The sequence below is a fragment of the Marmota monax genome, unplaced genomic scaffold (genome assembly GCF_021218885.2).
Source record: "Marmota monax isolate L192 unplaced genomic scaffold, Marmota_monax_Labrador192_F-V1.1 WCK01_AAM20220418_F8-fsc00079, whole genome shotgun sequence".
NCBI classification, from domain to species: Eukaryota; Metazoa; Chordata; class Mammalia; order Rodentia; family Sciuridae; genus Marmota; species Marmota monax.
The window spans coordinates 8,858,937-8,880,864 of record NW_026694099.1 but is presented as its reverse complement, the minus strand read 5'-3'; the positions used below and the strand labels follow the sequence as shown (position 1 = coordinate 8,880,864).

At 36.8% G+C, this 21,928-nt stretch overlaps 1 protein-coding gene and 1 long non-coding RNA gene across 2 annotated transcripts in view; one reads left to right on the top strand and one right to left on the bottom strand.

The window, feature by feature from the left end:
- Window positions 1-4,084: 4,084 nt before the first annotated feature.
- Window positions 4,085-21,928, bottom strand: part of LOC131424995 (uncharacterized) — a 36,668-nt gene continuing 18,824 nt past the window's right edge. The window contains exons 2-4 of the long non-coding RNA XR_009228728.1: window positions 16,723-16,806; window positions 15,638-15,787; window positions 4,085-4,721 (exon numbers count right to left, since the gene is read on the bottom strand). This is a non-coding gene — a long non-coding RNA (uncharacterized LOC131424995). The remainder of the gene's footprint in view (window positions 4,722-15,637; window positions 15,788-16,722; window positions 16,807-21,928) is intronic.
- On the top strand, window positions 12,171-21,437 carry Dtd2 (D-aminoacyl-tRNA deacylase 2). Its single transcript, XM_046465243.2, has 3 exons — window positions 12,171-12,340; window positions 15,697-15,766; window positions 19,654-21,437. Exons 1-3 carry the CDS (start codon window positions 12,230-12,232, stop codon window positions 19,977-19,979), a joined length of 507 nt encoding a protein of 168 aa, XP_046321199.1. The 5' UTR covers window positions 12,171-12,229; the 3' UTR covers window positions 19,980-21,437.

The window sequence follows — 21,928 nt, the reverse complement described above, 5'->3', positions numbered from 1 at the left end:
GTGCAACTCTATATGGTGTACAACCAGAGAAATGAAACACCTAATGATCTTATTAAAATGCTGGTTCTGATTCAGTAAGTCTGGAGTAGGACTGAGATTCTGCAGTTTTAAGAGAGTCTCAAGGGATTTCATTGCTGCTAGTCTAGCTCAACAACAACAACAACAACAAAAGTATAATTGGAACATAGGCTTGAGACACAGGCTGTGAAAATGAGCTGAAATGGTCCATCAGGACTAGATCCTGAGAGTCTGTACTAAGGTGTTTGAACTTGATCCTGGACTTTATATTTGAGGGCATTAAGAAGCCACTGACTGGTCCTTAGGCAAAAAGTGATAAAATCAGATTGCATTTTAGAAAGATCACTGGCTGCCCTGATAGAGAGAGGTCAAAACTGAGGGTGAGGGGCCAATGGTAGAGCATGTGCTTAGCATGCACAAAGACCTGGTTTCCATTCCCCAGCACTGTAGAGTCCTGTAAATTCTGTGGGTTGAGAGATAGCAAAAAAGGGGGAAAGTTGAGGATGATTCCTGCATCAAGAGTGTTCTTTGTTGCAAACAGTGGATTTTATTTTGGCTCTTTTAACCAAAAAACTGATTAATTAGAAGATATTAATTTATAGAATTATTGGGATAGTCAAAGAAATACTTAAGACTAAGCTCCCAGGAATAATACTGTTTTAGCCAACTTTTTCATTACTATGACTACAAGACCTGACAAGAACAATGAAGAGGAGGAAAAGTTTATTTGGGGCTTATGGTTTCCAAGGTCTCAATCTATAGATAGCCAACTCTATAGCTATAGACTCAAGGTAAAGCAGGACATCATGGCGGAAGGCATAGCACAAGAAAGCCTCTCGGGACATGGCAATCAGGAAGCAGAGGGAGCTCTCCTCACCAGGGAATAGGAACCCCAAAGGCAGTGTCCCCCAGTGACTCACCTCCTCCAGCCACATCTAACCTGCCTACAATTACCACTTGACTAGTCTCCATAAGTGGATTAATCTACTGATTAAGTTACAACTCTCATAATCAAATCATTTTACCTCTGAACATCCTCTCATTGTCTTACACATGAGCTTTTGGGGGACATCACATTATCCAAACTATAACAAATAACTAAACATGCCACAGAATTGTTCAGATTAGAAATATGTCACTGGTATTTTCTATTTCAGTAAAAATGTCAACTGCTGCTATTGCTACTACTGAGTCCTGCAACTGGTTTTACTGCAACTGCAACTTCTACCAATATCATTTCTGTATCAGGTCTCAAGTGCCCCCATCCCTGAAAACTCTGACAATAAGAGTCTTATGCAGAGCTTGTTTATTCACATTGCTCACATCCAAATTTAGTTTTGCATGGTAATATTTTATTCACATGCCAGTATCCCAGCTGCAAAATAGACTGGAATTTGAGTTCTGATTCTACATGGGTGAGAAGGGATTACTCGTAATATGGGAATTTCCCCAAATATAAAAGATGTTCAGATGATGAATCACATATGAAAAATGTGTACATTTTGTCTTGGAGGACAGATAGCAGTGGCATTTTCAGAAATAAGGGATAAGAAAGGAAAGATAAAGTAAGAGAAAGGAAGGAAGGAAGGAAGGAAGGAAGGAAGGAAGGAGAAAAGTGGGTAAAGGTAAATCTTAGACATATGAATTTTCAGATGCTTGAGGGATATATATCCAGGTGGTCTATCCAATAGGTATTTGGTTATAAGGATTGTGTTCATCAGTTTTTCATCACTATAACAAAAGATCTAAGATAATCAATTTTAAAAAATAAAAGAAAGTTTTGGGATTTCCATTCATGGTTGTTCCTGTTGTTTTTGAGCCTGTGGCAAGGTAGCACATCATTGCAGGAGCACATGGCAGAGGAAGCTGCTCACCTCATAGCATCCAGGAAGCAAAAAAAGAAACAAGAAGAAGCCTGGATCCCAGTAGCCTCTTTGAGGACATGTCTCCAATGACCAGACTTCGTCCCACTAGGCTTGAACTTTCAAAGGTTCCACCACCTCCCAATAGCACCATGAGAGGGGGGACCAAAACTTTAACCCATGGGCTCTTAGGGGACATTTATCCAAACCATAGTAGGATCTAAAGTTCAAAAAATAAATTTGTGCCCTACAAACCTGCAGATCCCTTGTTTCATTGAAATTGCTCCGTTGTCATTTCTCCAAGAGGCTCTATTGAAAATTGCACTTTCACTTTGCTTTTTATCTCTCATAGTATTAGTACTAATATTATATTAAATATTTGCTCATTTGTGCATTATCTGTCTTTCTCACTCTGTCTAATCAGCTTTATGTGCATACATATGTGGTACTGTTTATGACAGTATATACATGTCCTAGAACCACATTTAGCACATTGTAGATGCCCAATAACTATGTATTGAAGGAAGAATGAAGTAATGGTAACTAAAACCTCAGGAATTAAGAGATAGCCTCCAGTCAGTGGGCACAGTGAACAACCAAGGTGCAAACTGGGAAACTAACATTCAGAAGCAGTCAGGTAAGCGGATCCCGCGAAGGAAACTTCAGAAGGAGTATGGATATGCAGATGGGTTAAGGAAGATGCCTGAAACACATCCTTTGAATTTAACCTAAAAAACTTTTCAGCATCATTACTTCAGAAAGAAGCAAAATTGCATCCTGCGGAGGAGTGACTGGGAGGTGAGACTCCAGATGCTCTGAGAGCAGCAACTCTTTTAAATTTAGGGAATTAAAGAATAATTCCCCCTTCTCCTTCTTCCCACAGAAAGTAACTCACACATTCTACCAATTAGAGATTACTTTGTGTTAAAGGACTGCTATTAAAATGCAAATATACCTTTTAAGAAGGGTAAGCTTCATTCACAGGATAATGGGAATTACTTCAATCAGCTTCACACCCAGCAGAGATAAACAACAGATAAACGCAGAACTTAGGATATTAGACTTTTGACTGTGGCCCAGTGGAAGGAAACAATTGGAGTTGGAGGTCAAGCCCTACAGGGAATTTTAGAGACCCTGAAGGCAGCATAACACAAGTACAGAGAAGTGCTATGAAAGAAAAAGTAGGCAGAAGTGAGTTCTGAAGAGAAAGTCAACTCTTTTTTTTTTAAGAAGCAAAGTGTTAGTATTTATTTTTTTAAACAAAGAAAAAGACCATCTCTCAGAAAAATGGGTGAAAGACATGAATAAGCAATTCATAGCCAAATTACAAATGGCCCCCAAACAAATGAACTTCATTAAAAATCAGGGAAATGCAGACCAATCCAGGGGTCAAGGCCCTCAGGGAGACCCTAATGGGATGGATGCACAGGAGAGACTGTGGCTGTCACCTTTCTGAATGAGACTCTGCTTGTGATGTACAAGATGAGTTTCCTTCTCCTCCTAGACAGGCCCTGCCCCTGCCCCAGGAGTGGGCGTGGGCTCTGGCTCCCTCTTTCCTTTGGGAATCTTTTTCCTTTTCCTTCCTCATTGCTGGCAGTCTGGGAGCTGAAGCAGGAGCCTCAGGAATTCCACAGATCTTGGACTGGAAAGAAAGTCAACTCTTGATTAAGAAAAAAATTTGCCCAGTGGTGCTATGACCCTGAAAATTCATTTTCTGCCAAACTGGGGTAACAAGTCCTTCCTTCCCTCCAGTCAGGGGCAGTCACCTCTGCTTAGTTTAGTTCAGAGCTTTCCCAGAGTTGGCTCCCCTTCTGAGTGCTGTCCTTCTCTTCTTGGAAGGCGGAAGGGAAGGAAAGAATACAGTGATGTGGAGAGAAATGGGGTTTTTTTTTGTTGTTGTTGTTGTTTGTTTGTTTGTTTTTGGTAGTGGGGATTGAACCCAAGGTTTGCTTAACCATCAGTGATTAAGCCACATACCCAGCCCTTTTTTGTTTTTTTATTTTGAGACAGGGTCTCACTAGGTTGCTTACAGCCACGCTAAGTTGCTGAGGCTGGCTTTAACCTTGGGATCCTCCTGCCTCAGCCTCCCTTGCTGCTGGGATTACAGGCCTACACTACAGTGCCCCACTGAGAAATGAGTTTTCCTAATGCTTCCATTGTTTTCTGTCTTTCACTGAGCTTCTTGAGAAGAAGAACAACATCTTATTCCTCACGTACCTCCATGATGGTCTGGCATGATGACTGAATGTTTATTAACAGTTGGATGAATACAAGAATGCAGTTATTAGTTAATTCTGGAGTTGGACTTTTCCATTTGTGGGTTCTTTAGAATGACCTGACTCAAACACATTGAGGACCTACAATATTTCTTTTGCTTCCCTTGCCGAAAAGAGCAATCAGGGAGCTACCATCTGATGATAATGCTCTCCTTTTTCCCTCTCCAGCAAATACAATTAAAGATTTTGGTGTATTTAAGCAATTCATTATCGAAATCTCTATTATTCATTTATGCTCATTTGGAGTAAGTTTTAGTTATAAGTCTTACTTAGTTATAAGACTCACAGACAATTTTTAAAAGTTCATTTTTATTTCTTCTGTACCATATCGAATCTGATTCTAAGTCCTTTCACCAACAATCTAGAAGATTCCAGGAGAGCCTTAAGAAATAGGTTCTTAGAGGTCTCCTTCAGGACTTCGTTCAAGTCTGCATGATCCCATGCAGGAATGCAGGCAGTAGTCTACCCCTTCCTGCAGTTCCCCATTAGGCTTATAGGGACATTTTCACCAAGGCTAGAAGCCCAGAAGACATTCTCCTGTGATGTCTTGCCATGTCCTCAGCGGCTGGAAAATAAAAAAGAGTTGTCAGGAAAGGAAGGTCAATGACCTTGAGTCATTTTCCACTGATAACTCACTAAGTCAAACTTCACTTCTCTAAACTCTTGGGAAAATGAAAGATTTCTATGAGAAACATTGACTGTAGCTATCTCTGCCTTCCCAGCTTTCATCTCCCAACAAAAGCAAGTCTCAAGCATCTTCACCATAGCCTTTGAGACATCTTAAGTCAGTACGCCAGATATATTTTACTTGCTTTCCAAATCCACATTCAAGCATTTTCTACCTTATTCTCTATCCCAATAAGCTGGCCTCTGTGGATCACATCAATGGGTCCTCATGCCTTTGGCTTTTAGCTGAGTTTTACCAATAGGGAGCTCTGGCAGGAAATGAAAGAAGGGTGAAGAATAGAGCAGATATGTATTTCCTAGATCCCTACTCAAAGCATCACCTGAAGTTGGCTATGCTTCTTGGTGAAGGTCAACTAATCTCAAGGGTCTGTACAAGTCTCTACCTCTGGACTCCAGACTACCTCCCTTCTCCCTTCAGATCAAGGGAATGGTAACATCTCAGCTTCTACTATACCCTGGGTTATTAACCCTCTGTGGTTACTCTCTACCTACACCTTCAAAAATAAGCCCTTTGTAAATAAACTTTCTCAGGTTTCCTTATATGGAGTATGTCGTTTGATTGCTGATTATTATGGTTTAGATATTAGGTGTCCCCCAAAATGTCATGTGTGAAACAATTCAAGAAAGCTTAGAGGTGAAATGATTGGATCATGAGTTTAACCTAATCAATGTGTTAATCCCCTGATAGGGATTAATGGATGGTAACTGTGTACAGTCAGGATGTAACTAAAGGAGGTGGGTCTCTGAAAATGTGCCTTTGGGGTTTATATTTTGTCCTTGTTGAGCAGAGCTCTCTCTGATTCCTAATCATGTCTTGAGCCAATTTTCTCCACTATATACTTCCGCCATGATGTTCTGCCTCATATCAGCCTGAGGGAATAGAGTCAGCCATCCATGGACTAAGACCTCTGAAACCATGAGCCGCTCAATAAATGTTTCCTCCTCTAATTGTTCTTGTTAGGTCTTTTGGTCACAGTGGTAAAAAAGCTGAGTAAAACACTGATGGAACTCTGACCAATATTCTTAAGTTGTGTCTATTCATGCTTTAAGTTTTTTTCTGTACAGAGTGAACTGTAACTTAATTTGATGTGTGAACAGAATATAATCTACCCTTATAATAAATAGCTGAGTCTTACCCAATAAGAAGTGACCAACTATTCAAATCATATTCAAATAAGACAAATGGGAGCTATATTTAATTGGGATCAGCTGGCACTCTCCCTCTGAGCTACAGAGACAAATTGGGCTGTCTCTATAGTTCACTTCCACTTTCTATATGTCACCTTCTTTTCTCTAGCTATAAATATGATGTGGTAGACAAGGGCATTCTTGACAATTTTTGTGTATGGATGGCTGCTTGATTCTAGAATCACAAATAAAGCCAACTAAGATCTACAAAACTAGATTTCTTACAATTTTGCTTCTTAGCAATACAGTCAGTGTGATCCAATAATTTATATTCTTTATTTGACTAGTAATATTATTTGATATCACTTTTTAAAGGATTTTCATGGTATTTATCCATGGATTTCAAATAACTATATATGTTTTTTAAATTCCTATATTTCCTAATTGAAAGAATACATTTTCAAAAAACATGAAATCATAACTCTCATACAAAATAAAATCAATATAGTATGTTAGCACCTCTGGATTCAATCCTCATTATCAAAAGAAGAAGAAGGAGGAGGAGGAGGAGGAGGAGGAGGAGGAGGAGGAGGAAAAAGAATCAAAATTATGAAACAGGCTTGGCAAAAGGGCTGACAGATACATACAAATATTTAAAAGGGCTTGGATTGATTTGCTCAGGTATCACCACGCTATAAACTGAAAAATCACATAAAGATCAAGATAATTTATCAGTCTCCCCTGGGGAAACCTTACCTGAGAAAATCAGCTGAAAGAAAAAAGGCTTAATTTGGTTTCAGTCCATGGTCAGTGGGCTCTGATGCTCTTAAGCCTCTGGTGAGGCAAAACATCATAGTGGAAAACACAAGGTAGAGCAAAGCTGCTCATCTCATAGCAGCCAAGAAACAAAAAGAGAAAGGGTCCAGGGTTTCAATATCCCCTTCAAGGCATGTCCCTAATGACCTAACTTCCTCTTCTGGGTCTCACCTTTCATAAATCCCAAAAGCATCATGGGCTCGGAGCCAAGCCTTCAACACTCAGACTTTTGGGGGACATTTAAGATCCAAACCACAACAATGTGTCAAAAACTTCTTCCTGGGGCTGGGGTTGTTGCTCAGTTGGTAGAACATTTGCCTTGCATGTGTGAGGCACTGGGTTTGATCCTCAGCACCACATAAAAACAAATAAATAAAATAAAGATATTGTGTTCATCTACAACTAAAAAACAATTTTAAAGAATCTTTTTCCATTAATATCTAACCCAATAAGGAGAATACCAATCATAGAGTACAAACAGTTCAAAAGAGAGCTCAGATCTCCTGTACGAGAAGAATTCTAAATAATTTACATAGATATTCCCCACTAAAGGAGGTAGATCTTAATTCCCCATGTCCTGGGTATGGGTTATGCTTGGTGATTTGCTTCCAAAGAGTAAAGCACTAGAGGGAAGGGACATGACTGTATAGTGGAGAAACCTGGCAAACTCTTCTCCATTCAGATGATCAGGATTACCATCGCCTGCAATAAGAGTTGACAGCTTGTACCCTTGATATGATGTGATAACAATGACACTTCACCTCTGTTCTCTTTCTCTAAAACCCCATAACTCTTTATTTAGGGGGAAATATCCAATTTGAATAGAGGGATATCCTGTAATATACCTGACCCATGTTTCTCAAAACCAGGAGCAAAGGTCATCAAAAACAACTAAACGCTGAGAAACTGTCACAACGTAGAGAAACACAATAACTACAGGTAATATGACATCCTGGGTGAGATCCAGAAAAGGAATTTAAGGGAAAACTAACAAAATCTGAATAAAGTATAAAGTCAAAGTCCTGAGTGCTCATTCTACAGTTGTGACAGATGTAACAGTAATTTGAAGTGTTAAAATTTGGTCTAAAGTTGGGAAACTAGGTGAGGGACATATGTACTAAGATTTGCAAACTTTCCTATAAATCCAAATCTATTATAAAATAAAAACCCAGGATCTGGCACATACTAGTCAAGTGCTCTACCACTGAGCTAAACTCCCAGCCTAAAAAAAAAAAAAAAAAAAAAAAGCCAGATTTCAAATAAGAGTGTGAAATCAAAAGTCCAAGACCAATGGTCCAAATCACACATATATATACATATGTTTATGTGCCAGACTCTGGATTTGATCCCCAGCAGTGCCAAAAAATAAAGAAAATAAATCTCTTTGTTTCCTTTTTCTACACAGTCTTAATACATGTGGCAAATGTCTAAAAGTAGAATTCACATGGACTTTTCACACTTTGGCTTGAGATACCCCTGGTAAAGAGTGATTATCTCTTGGTTAATGGGTTGGGTACCCCTCCACACAAAGTGAAATCTGCATGGGCCAAATCACATTACCTCAAATATTCCCTGTGATGTTGATGTGATATAATAACAGACAGAAACTTAATTTCACTTTTATAAATATAGTTTTGTTAGCATTATCTGATTAACCTTAATAGATAATTGTCCTGTATTCTTAAACTAAAATAATTTTTCTTTACGGATGTCTTCCAAAATTTCATTGTTTCACAAAATAATCCTTTGTAATTAAAGAATTGGGTATACAGAGATGAGAGTTAGATTTTGCAACTAGATAATCCTGCAAGATATATGATAAGCATTGACATTTTTCTCTGGCCATGGAAAGATATTAGGGATTGCATTTCTCTGTGGAAGGCCACAGGTCCTGTTAAGTTTCTTTCCTCTAGCTACAACTCTTGCTGGTTCCAGAAGAACACTGTTCCTTCTTCTTACCCCTTCAGAATGGAAAACACTTCCTGTTCTTTGCTACTCCTGGGTCTTTCACTATCCCTTGGTCATTTACCTTAACCTTTAACAAACCTGCTTAATGGTTCCTTCCTTCGTCTCTCTTTAGCCACCCCTTTGAACTATGCCATCTGTTTCCTCTCAGGATAGCTGCTTTGACACTTTCCCAAGTCAAAATTATTTCTGCTTGGAACCTAATTCTCATATGTATATTTTAGAGGACACAGAATTGCTTCTTCAGATATCCTTGAATCCATCCGCATGTGTGTAGAACTAGCATAGCTAGCTATTCATCCAAATGAAAGTTCTAATTTGGCCTTTCACTTTTCAATAAAAAGTATAACCTCACCATTTGCTCTTTTGATCTCTAGCCTATAGTGTCTTGGGTCAGTAATAAAGAATATCTATCCTGCAAGCTCTTGACAGGAACTAAACCTTGAATTGTCCCATTGTTCAACTCTTCTCAAAAAGCCCAGGTGAAATTTATTAGGATCGGGTGCAATATCCTAAGGCTATGCATTGATCTTTAGTAGAATGACTGTCAAGTCAGTACTTTGGGTCCATAATACCTCTGAGGTGTTTTAGGTTGTTTTAATGGATTCTGATTTTGTCAAGGGACAATTTAAGAAACTGCCTTAGAAACGCTAATATCACATTTGATATAGGAACATGGTGCACTATATTTTTTTTTACTGTTTCCAGCGGTTAGTACAGAAATTCAGTTTTTCTCACCCTTTTTGTTCTGACTCCATTCACAAAGCCACATTCTGATATTTTTGTTATTCTGCCTACACAAAAAATATGCTATTTATATAGGCTTCAAGCTTTTCTTATACTAAGTTAACTATAGAAGAAATATGCCAATCATGCCCTCTGTGAGAAATTCCACTCCATGTCATGGAAATTCTTCTTATTATCATAACTAAATTAGTATTCTGGGTCTACCCCAATCTCATGTGCATTTTTGTTGATGTGAACCAATTTCTCAGAACCTAATTATCTTCCTAAGCACTGAAAAACAAAAATAAATCTCAGGGCTTTGAAAAAGGAGGCTAGATTTCATCCAGCCTTTCCTAAAATAAAACATCTACCTCTTGCAGTTGCACTTCTACTTATTAACATACCCACATATAAAGTCTCAGGTAAGAAGCTCATTTTAGAGATAAATCTTAGGAAAAAATCTGTTTATCCAGAGAACTATGAAACATATTATATTTCCCTTCTCCATTATTTTCTCTTTACAATCCAAAGCTTGGTGTCAACTATAAAGGATCTTTTTGAAGTGGTTCTCAAACTTTTCATGTTGGTGAAATATAATGCTTTGTTGTTTGTTCCTGGTTCTGGGCCTTTCATATGCTAGGCAAGTGCTTTACCACTGAGCTAATCCCAGTGCCTCAAGATACTTTTGAATATTAGAATTTTGAGTGGCCAACTTGAACAAAAAATAATTCTGAATCAATTATTATGCCATCCCAGAGGGCCTAAATGTGTCCACAACTAATTCCACTGCCCATATACTCCTCCATCAACATTGTAACTATTGGGAATTATTCCTGCTCAGACAGTGATTTCTCATATACCCACAAGGCAAAGCTCTCTTATGTTCCAGTGAACTACAATCTCTTCTAATGCCAATTGAAAGCTATGCTTTGCCTTTTCTTCTAACTTGAAACAAACTGTACAAATAGCTCCACCTTCATTACATATGATAGATATAACTGCTTTATGAAGAAAATTAAAGACACACATCTATGACAACTTTGCTACATATTATATAAGTACTCCAGTCAGGAACTTGACATAATTCGACTTTCTTTACTTCCAGTACTTTGTTTTTATTTACATTTTACTATTTTATTGCTTGTATGAATGAGAGTAGGTTTCATAAAATAAAACATTTAAGCCATGCTTTGGGGTGCTTACTCTACTGCCCTCTGCCGGTAGGAGGAAAGAATAAGTGAGTCACAAACTATTGCATTACCTACCACAACATCCAGTGATTCTTATCCAATGGGAAGATTTAAAGCAGTTGATGATTTTTGAAAATCTAACCATTACCAACCAAACTTCATTCATTCACAGGAAATGCTTCCAATTTATTACAGGCCCTCCTTGTGGGAAGATTTTTGGCATCATTTTTGTTATTTTCAATAGATTTCTATCTCCTGCAACCATATGTAAATAGACACAAAAGTCCTCTCTTATTCTAGGTCATGGCTGCAATCTCTAGGTAAATTTCCTTCCAGATATAAAATCTGGGTCTGAGATTGAGTAAGAATAGAGACTCAATAGTTTTAATGATATAAAAGTGCAGACATTAAGCAATTCAACGTGTCTGTGCTGCGTAATTATCAACAAATGTTGGAAGCCCTGTAATTCAGCAGTTGAGACAATCTGAGATTTTGCTTTTTTGTTTTTATTAAAAGCGTAAGGCAGCCTTCAGGATAACAAGCAAAAAGCAGGTTCAATTTTGTGCATAAAGGACCACTGATTATGCATGGATTATTTTCTTCAGTCACACTGCTTTGTAGGGATAGCAATACCCGTCAGTGATGTCATCTTCTAGAACAGACCCGAATGTATAGGCATATTGTGCCAACTGGGTCCAAATCAATGACCTAGGTAATGCCATCAGAGCAACACTATTATTTCTTGTCTGAACCCTCCAATCCTGTAGAAATAAATGCTAATCTGATGCAAGTTTAAGGAATGTGTTGTGTGGGAAAGAAAATCAAACCTTTGTTTACTTTGATTTACACTGTAACATGTACTTACAGAAAATGCATCACAGAATTAATAAATACATCATGTGTTGTTTTATTTTTGTATTAGTAGCAGATTAAATAACTTATTAACAACCACATTTCCTCGGATAAGAATATTGCTATCAAGGATATTTCCTAAAGAATCGATACTTAAATGTATATTCACATAGCATGACAGTACCCTTTTGCAACTGTGGAATCAGAGTGATTTGGCAGCATTCTTGATAGAGGAAGCAACACTGTTTCATTGATTGAGGTACGAAAAAACCTGAAAGATTTATAGCTTTTAGTTCCATCTCTGCTTGCTTTGAGATTCATTTGATTTATTCTATTTATCTTCATAATAAGCATAATAAAGACTTAAGCAGATTTAAAGTTTTTCAACATCTGGAAGCCTAAGCTTTCTGAAGTGAAAATGTTTCTTGAAAAGATGTAAAGGAAAGAGATCCAGTCGTTTAAGAGTATACACTGAGCGCCTTCTACAGAGTTGGATAGGTTCTGCGGAGGGACTTAGGGCTGTTTTTGAAGCCTGCACATCCGGGACACCCTAGCGAAAGCCCCTTCCTCGTCTTCCAGGGGGCGGAGCCGCGGAAGGCAAGGGCTGTTCCGTCGCCCCGCCCCCCTCGCCGTTCCAGCCAGTTCCCCGGGGGCGGGGCCTAATCGGCGCGCGGCCTGAATCCCAACGACAGCAACCCGGATTCGAGCCATGGCTGACGGCTGCCGGACGCCTCAGGCTCGGGCGCTTCTGCAGCAGTGCCTGCACGCACGACTACAAGTTCGCCCAGCTGAGGGGGACGCTGCGGCCCAGTGGGTGGAGGTAACGTCGGCCCGGCAGCTCTCGTTATCCTACGGCGCTCAAGGGCCGTTCTTTACGCGTTGTCTCGGTCACTCGGTCCCCGCCCCCACGGGTCCTCCTTGGAACCGAGTAGGAGAGCAGCTAGGTACCGCGGCGTGTGCTATGCGCTGCGCCGGACTTCGGGCCGGTGCGCCAGACACTGCCCCGGCGGTCTTACTGGCAGCGCTTTACCTTTCTGTCCAGCACCACTGTTCCCGGCGCCAGACATTCCGACGAGGAAGAAAGTGCCTCTCTACTGGAGAGACCGCGTTCATTTGAACCTCTCTCAGTCCCCGTACCTGAGCTCGGTGGACTAGAGGCCTAGTAGTTTCAGACGCCCTGCTGCTCTGGCCTGGGCGGAGCTGGACTGGTTCAAGTGTGTAGGTTAGCTTGCTTCAAGAGTTCAGATCTACTTTGATTTATGCCCCACCTTATTATGTTGATTGTGTCTTGACTTTAGCACAGAAATGATATTTTCCAAGACACAGTGCTCTTTCAAGAAAGTTTTTATTTATTTATTTATATTGTTTTGTTTTTTTCTTGCTGGTTGATCCGAACCCTGGCTTCTCCCACGCTTGGGCAAACTTTCTACCACTAAATTACAATCCCCAACCCAAGAAACATTTTTTGTTTGTTTATTTGAATTTCACTAATTTCCACCTAAAATAGATCACTCCTTGTATAATAATGTTGCACTGTTATCAAACACATTTCCTCCAAAGAATTATGAAATGTTTACGTTGAATTCCCCCTACTTGCTTACCTGCCTACCTGCCTTTTCTTGATGTCCTGTCTCCCATTACATTGCAAAAACAAGTAAAATGTTTTTTAAGTCCTTAGTCATATATGCGGAGTAAGTTAAAATATAAGCCGGGGAAGTCCATAATTAAGACTTTGGGTGATACTCAGAATCTTTAATGTTGTAAAATTTCATTCACTGATCTCTGAATTGGGTCCCAGACCTAGCATTTCTTAACAATCCTAGTCATTATTTTAAACACTACACATGAACTATGATGCGTGGGTAATTATTTTTAAGTCAGAATCTATTATCCTATGCTAATTTGGGAATTTTTATGTGCATAAAATTCCTGTATTCTCACCTCTCTTCAGAAATTCTTCTTCCTATTTCTTATTTTTGTTGTAACCTTTTGTTGAGGTTTTAATTTCTCTTGCATATTTGAAATTGTGTGGGTTTTATATTTATATATTTTATATTTATATCTAGAGACTCACCTATTTAAATTGTTGCTTCCTGGCACTGTAAACTTCTAACTTATCATTTAGAGTATTTCTGAGCCTCTTTATTTTTTTATGTTCTTCACACCACATTTTCTTATGCAAAACCAGAGATATTTTATTGCAGCGTTCCAAGCTATCAGTTTGTGTTTATAAACTTTAAAAGCTATTTTTAAAGACTTCCCTTCTCCCACACACAACTATATTAAAGAGATGACAAGTGATTACATGGTGAGAAAGCATAAATTCTTTCATCTTTCTCACACCTCCTCTACCCTGTTCCATTATCAAAGTTCTTTTTTTTTTTTCTTTTTTAGAAATAGCCTTTTAGATGTTGAAAGATTTGAAAGCTGCTTTGCTTGTTCTTAGTTTCATTCATGTGGAACTATGCTGTCACAAATTTAATGTTTTTCTTCCTGGGAATTGAACATTTTTAAGCTACTGTGAGAATTATCTGTACTTTTCTTCATATTTGAAATGTTTTGTAACAAAGAAGCTACAGGAAAGTGACTTTGACTTGAAAAGAGGAATCTGGTTTTTTAATACTTATTTTTTGTAGTTGTAGTTGGACACAATAACTTTATTTTAACATGGTACTGAGGATCGAACCCAGGACCTTGCATGTCTGAGGCAAGCGCTCTACTGCTGAGCCATAACCCCACCCCACACACACATCCCAAAAAAGGAATCTATATATTATAACTTCAGACCTATTATTGGAATAAACAAAAAGAAAATAATGAGGAGGTAATTTGGTTACTGGAAAGAACAGATATCTGTTTCTGGGAATTATTAGGTGCTTAATTCTGACATTGCAAGTGTACAGCTGTGAATGCTAAAGATTTGGGCTCAGTGAAAAGGCTTGTGATAGTAGTGTAGCTTGCCAGCCCATCATTATGGGTATTCATGGGAGGCTCTTGCTTTTGATCCAGGGGCACATTTGCATTTTTTTAAAATGACTCCTTTTCCGGTAAATCAAGTATGATTGCAGAGCTGCATTTATATTTACATAGAAAACCATTTAGATAACACATAGAGCCCAGAAGATACAGTTGAATGTTAATACAATTAACAGATAAATTGAGTCCTATCATATATAAAACAGTCCTATCTGTAAAGTGCTTTGGAAGTTAAAATGTTAAATAAATTGTGTGTTTGCCTTTAAATTTATTTATATATTCTCATAATAAACAGGTAGTATTTACTATGAACCTGGCACTGTGTTAAGCACTTTACAAATATTAACTCATTTAATCTCCATAATAACTTCTAGAGTCAATGAGGCTCCTTAATCAATTAAGTTAATACATAGAATCAAAAGTTGAACAGTTAACTCAGCAGCAGAATCAAAATTATTCTTTCTTATGGTCTCTTACAAGAGCTATTTTTTATACTCCTGATAACAACCAACCTTGTCATGTAGAAGTTATTAACAAATGTTAATAATTATATTTAAAGCAATAACAACAATAACAAAAAATAATCAGGGTTTCCTGGAATTTATACCTTGTTTTCACTATACAAGTAAGCGAATTAGGGGGAATAAAGAGGATGATATAAAAAGACATCAGTTACACTGTTGCTTATTTATCTCCTATCTGATAGAGTATGAATTCATTTGGTGTTGAATAAATGGGCCCTGCTATATAAATATTTCTTAAGTTTGTCATCCTTACTTACTAGGGAGGAGGCTGTCTGAAAGTCCTATTGATTTTAGTAGAGGTAAATTGCTGTTGGTAGTATTTTTAAAAAATATTTTTAGTTATAGATGAACACAATGCCTTTATTTTATTTATTATTTTTATGTGGTGCTGAGAATCAAACCCGTAGCACCTGCAAGTGCTCCACCACTGAGCCACAACTCCAACCCTGTTGGTTGTATTTTAAGTGTAATTTTTTGAAAAATAATTTTGATTGAAACTTTAAAATATTTCATTTTCTCATATATTCATTTAGAAATCAAATCTATTGTAAGTCTTCTTTCTTTTCTTTGATTTGAACCTCCAAGTTTGTAACAGTTATAAAATTTTATTCACTTACCTCTACAGCTCTGTATAGACTTCTTTCTAATCTGAGCTTTCTGTGATGATTTCTTATAGGTTCAGAGAGGATTAGTGATCTATGTGTGCTTCTTCAAGGGAGCTGATAAAGAACTTCTTCCAAAAATGGGTATGTGTTTGATGTTTTTTTCTTTTTTTGAAGATGGAGAAAGAACAGCAATAGACCAAAAAAAAAAAAAAGAGAGAGAGAGAGAGAGAGAAGCACAATTATTTTCCCCCTGGTGATGGGGATTGAACCCAGGGCCTTGCACATGCTGAGAAAGCACTACCACTGAGCTACATCCCCAACCAAGAAGCACAATCTTATTTGTCCTAATATATGTTATTATTCAACTCTGTGTAGTATTGTTGGCTTATTTTTTTGCCTGTTGCAAAATTTAAAGTGTGCATGTATGGTAGAATTCTTTTAAAACATCTACAACATTTCAGATGGCTTATAGGTTGATTTAGAAGAGTAGACACACAGTTCAGCCAAGGATACAGAAAGTTGTTAGAAGCAGGGTGGCCACATAGGGAGAAACAGATGCTGTGTTTCTTAATATAGTTTCCATTATCCCCAGATAACAGAAGAGTCCATTACAAGCAGTGTATGACACTGTATACACAGGATGAATCCCATCAAACCTGGACAGTTCAGATTTACATCATTGTTATCAAAGAACTTACATTGATCATTTATGTACTTCTTTGTAGGAATATGTTTAAATACAGTTCTTCTGGTTCTTGAACCGAATTCAATGTTATCTCAGCCACAACTCCTCTGGCTCCATAGAAAGCAGAATAAATGTTTAAGGACCTCTGAAAAATTTTGCCTGCAACTTTTAAAAATCCTGGATAATTCATAGCACTGCACATTCCTTATGATAATTATATAGGTTCAGATGTACCAAATCAACTAACATGCTGTCTCAATGCAGCATGTCTCAAATACAGTTCTAACAAATATGCGTGTGTGTGTGTTTGTGTGTACTTCATAGATATGAAATAATGGAGCTATTCCGAAGATTGAGGGACAGCACCCATTATTTGGATTAGTAAGTATAAGCTGAACACAGTGGCATGTACCTGTAGTTCCAGCTGCTCAGTAGGATTGCTTGAGTCTAGACGTTTGAGATCAGCCTAGGCAGCATAGCAAGAGCCTGTCTCAAGCTTTAAAAAAAAAAAAAAAGAAAGAAAGAAAAAATGAAATTACACAAATGAGTAGTTGAAGCTTGCAGAAGTTAATCTAGAAGAGGTTCACATAGTAGAACTCAAGGACAAATAGCTTGACAAAAAGTCAAGCTAATGAAGGGAATTTTATATTCATAGATCAAACATGTTTGACAAGTATGTCAAAGCATGAAACTATGCTTAAGAAGGGACTGTGATGAGGGCTGGGGTTGTGGCTCAGTGGTAGGGCACGTGCCTTGCATGCCTGAGGCACTGGGTTTGATCCTCAGCACCACATTTTAAAAAAATAGATAAAATAAAGTTATTGTGTCCATCAACAATTTAAAAAAAAAAAAAAGAAGAAGGGACTGTGATGAGTGAGATGGAAAGCTAGTAACTTTTAAGTTTGAAATTTGAATCCAGAGGATAATAAGGAAATTTCGAAGGGTTTAAGAAGAAAATGAGAAAATATTTTGTCGTTCTGACTTAAAGCTAACTTTCTAAAGTTGTTTCATAGAGATGTTTTGGGGATTTTTGTTTTGTTTTGTTTCACTTTTTTTCCAGTAGTGGAGATTGAACCAGGGGGCCTTGTACGTGCTAGGTAAACACTCTACCACTGAGCTACGTCTCCAGGCCCTCTCATAGAGTTGTAAATAGATCTTTATCATAACAGCACAAATTAAGTCCACCAAATTCAAGCTCTGTTTTGTTTTATAATGATTAAATCCTATGTGCTTCTGTCTGTGTCTATAATTGTGAGTGCACTTTAAATACATGTATAAGATTGTGGTGAATTAAAAATGCTTAGGAGGCCTGCCTTGACTCTTTTAGTGAATAATCTAACACAAAACTTCATGATTTACAGTAAAGAGCTGTATGACTCTCATTCTGATGGTCTGAGTTACAGGGAAAATAAATGCATCCATATTGATAGCATTAGTTTGTATTTCCCTGTATTCCAGGAGGCATAGTAAGCCAATGTTTTGGGATTCTCTTAAATCCCACCTCATATTTATTACATAGATTCAGATATTTCCAATCTAATATTTCATCCCATGGGAACATAACTAGTTATATCCTAAAATCTGAAATAGCATATCCAATATAGAGATGTGTAGAATCGTCTTCAATTCATCTTTAATATAATTGAACTGAGATCCAGGGATCTGTCAAAGCTTGATTCCTATATACATCATTGAAGATACTTGATTGATAACCTGTCTTAGGATCTTTGAGTTTCCAACATGCATTTAATACATTGTCTCATTTTAATTCTACTTACTTATATTTGCATTTGTATTGTACTTATATATACATATTTGTATACCTTCAGCATTGAATTCCCAGTAATAACCAGTAGAGGGAGGTGTGGGGAAGTGTAATAAATTATATTACATCCCATTGCCTGTTATTCCAAAATTGACTACTTAGTCTCTCCGTAGCCAGAGGCCTGCATAGCTGGATAGTGATTTTCATTGGAAAGAAGTGCTCTGGATAGTTATAGTTTCCTTAGAAGCGGTCAATAGGATTGCTGGCTATATAGTAAAGTTCGATTTGTAATAGACAAAATTAAAGGCATTTAAAAATAAGTGATTGTTAAGTGAAAATTGAAGGTGCTTAAAGCATAGCTTGGGAATTTCTTTGCGTGTTTACCTTGGCAGTTTTTTACAAGGTTTTATTTTATAATGTTTAGAGTGGGGTCACCATACCAACTCCTTACTAATGTTTCCTATAAATCCTCCTATAATCAAAATCACTGACTACTCAAAACTGGAAGCATACCTTTTAAAATCTGATTTGAGGGCAGGAATGTAAGGTTTCTTTTATCATTTGTTGTCTTAGAACTTTTCTTTGCAAGCAGAATTCATTTATACCTTTATAGAAGTAGGGAGATACTGAGTCTATTTTAGACACTTATTTATTGTTTTGAAAATGGTTAATGTTGAGGTGTAAAGGTTTTCTAACTGTAGGGTTTAGCTACACTTAGATATTTATAGTGGTTTTGACACTTATTAGCTATAGTCTCATAAATGCTATAAAATATCACTGTTTTATTGTATGTATACAAAGATAATGCTAGTAGCCATATCTTTGAGTTACTTTTTCATTTCTGACAATGAATTTCACCTGTGTTTCTCCCATGGGTTATATTTATAAAATGGTTAGTCTATGTTAATTGTGCCTTTAAGGTTATGAAACTATAAAATCAGCTTTTTTGTAATGAGATTGAACCTGGAAGCTTTGTCATATCTTAAAACTCTAGGTAATTTAAAGTTTAAAGTAAAATATTTTTTAATTGTAGATGGACACAAATACCTTTATATATGTATTTTTACATAGTGCTAAAGATCAAACCTAGTGCCTCACATGTGCTAGACAGGTGCTATACCACTGAGCTACAACTCCAGCCCCAGTGTACTAAAATTTTAATTTTGTTACAGAGCAGAATTTTCTGAGAAGGATTTATAATGTTCTTTTCCAGTGGGATTTGCTTATGAAATAAAAGGAACAGGAAGATAAAATCTTGCCATGTATTCCCCTGAGACAACAATATTTAAGGTTTCATTTTACAGTTAATTCTTGAACTTTCTAGATGACTTATTGTTAGATAATCTTAGCTGTCAAGTCAAATTTTAAACATCATGCAGTTTTCTCCATGAAATTTGCTTTATTTTTCATGCTCATTTAGTTTAGTGAAGCACTTTTTAAAATTTAAATAGAGAGTGGTTTAGGAGCAAGAGCTAACAAACTGGGTTTTCAACATGAGATTTGCTAACTAAAAGACTGATGTTTCTTCTTCATGTTTGTTTTTCACTTCAAATTGTTTTGCCTTTCTTCCCCATCTAGTTAATACACTATTAAATGTGAAATTAAGTGAGACAGAAAATGGCAAGCACGTCTCTGTACTGGATCTACCTGGAGACATTCTTATCATCCCTCAAGCCACCCTTGGTGGTAGAGTAAAAGGAAGAAATATGCAGTATCACTCCAACTGTGGAAAAGAAGAAGGGTTAGAACTTTATTCCCTATTTGTATCTCTCTGTGAAAAAGAATTAGCTGCAAACAGTAAGTGCGCTGAAGCTGGGGTTGTAGTGGAACATGGCACTTATGGGAATAGGCAGGTATTAAAGCTAGATACCAATGGACCATACACACACCTAATTGAGTTTTGAGAAATTAAAAGTTAGTTCCTACAGCTATTTTGTGGTATAAAATGACCTGGACTATAAATTAGATTTTTTGCCCCTTTGTCTCTTGAATATACTAATGTATAGCATTTTCAGATAAGAAAATCTTGGGTCCCGTAAATAATTGCAACATGCTAATCAGATGACCTTGTCAAGTCACCTAAACTCTAGAGCTCAGTCACTCTATCCTGTTTTCTACCATCCTTCCACTCAAGTATTTGAAAAATCCTTGTTTATTCACTTGATGATCATTAAGGAAGCCTTTTAAACCATACTTTAAAGATTATATACATTTTATTTTGTAATGAAGTAATGTGTACAATTAAGAAAAACACATTTCTCTTACCCTCAAATTTATGTACTATGTACTAAAATTAAAAGTCATTGTATGAAAGTTGAGGTGAAATCCAACACAAACCAATTATAACTTTGTCGATTTTGTTTCACTATTTCAGTTTTCTTTTTTTGTGTGTGTGGTGCTAGGGATCAAAGCCAGGGCCTTGCACATGCAGACCACATGTTGTGCCACTGAGCTATCTTCCCAGCTCAGTTTTCTATATTTTGAATGAAATAATATGTAATTTACTATTCCTTTTAATAATATCTATGAAAATGTAATGTAGAAATGTTATTGTACATTATATTACTTTCCAAGGACATCTAAATGCTTTAGATTATTTTAATAATCTTTAGTACCTCATAAATATGTACAATTGTTATGTGTCAATAAAAAAATTTTTAAGCAAAAAAAATATTTAGTTGATATAGGAATTAGGTATAAAACATTCATAGTTGTTTTTATTAAACATATTCACAACGAGAGATTAATGCTCTGTTTTTCAGTGTTCACCAAAACCATGTATGTCTCAGTTTCTATCTTTGGTTTAAATTACTGAGTTCATAAATTTTTTTAGGAATTTCCTTTCTTGTTGAATTAGATTGCTATACAAGGAAGAAAAAGGGAAGCTTTCTCAGGAAGTTGTTTTTAGTTGACTTGTATTGATTGGTTGTTTTTAATCAGTTTTGTATTGATTTAATGATTTGGAACCATTGTCAATTTTTCTGTTAGTAAATGTTAATATACTAAATATTTGTGCCCTCCCCCAAAATTTATATGTTAAACCACTAATCCCCACTGTGATAATATTTGGAGATGAGGCCTTTGGAAGGTAACTAGAGTTAAGATGAGGACTTGGGGGGTGGGACCCTCATGATGGGATTAGTGTCTTTAAAGAAACACCAGAGAACTACCTCTCTATACTCTCACCATGTGAAGATGTAGTAAAAGTTTCTCCAAGGAGATGTATATGTCTTTTAGATGACCACAAGACATATACAAAGCTAGGAAGAGAGCCCTCACCAGAACTGATCATGCTGTTACCTTGATCTTGAATTTCTAGCCTGTAGAGCTGTGAGAAAATAAAATTTTTATTGTTTAAGTCACTCAGCCTATGATATTTTGTTATGGCACCTCACGCGGACTATGACAATGATGTAAGATAACAGCTAACACAGTAAACTTTTCAAAGGAAAATACATGAGAAACTCTTAGAAGAAATGAGTCTGTAAAAGGTAAGAATTGTAATGCAAATAATAATAATAATGAGAGCTCATGTAAAAAAAATAAAAATTTTAAAAATAGGTAATAAATATATGGTTTTTGCATACTTCTATGACCTGATTTAAAAGATGTTATTTAACAGTGAAAATTAAATATTTCTGATTACCAAAAAGATGAAGAAATTAACTTAAACATCTTAAGTAGCCACTAAAAATTCCTTTATGTGATAATTTCCGTTGGTTTTTGTTCCTAATATACTTAAAATTTCTAATTATTACACAATATCCCATTTTCTCTCTACCCTTCCTGTACTATTCTATTTTGGAACTTGAGAATCAATAACTGGCTTGATAATGAACTCATTGTCCTTAAC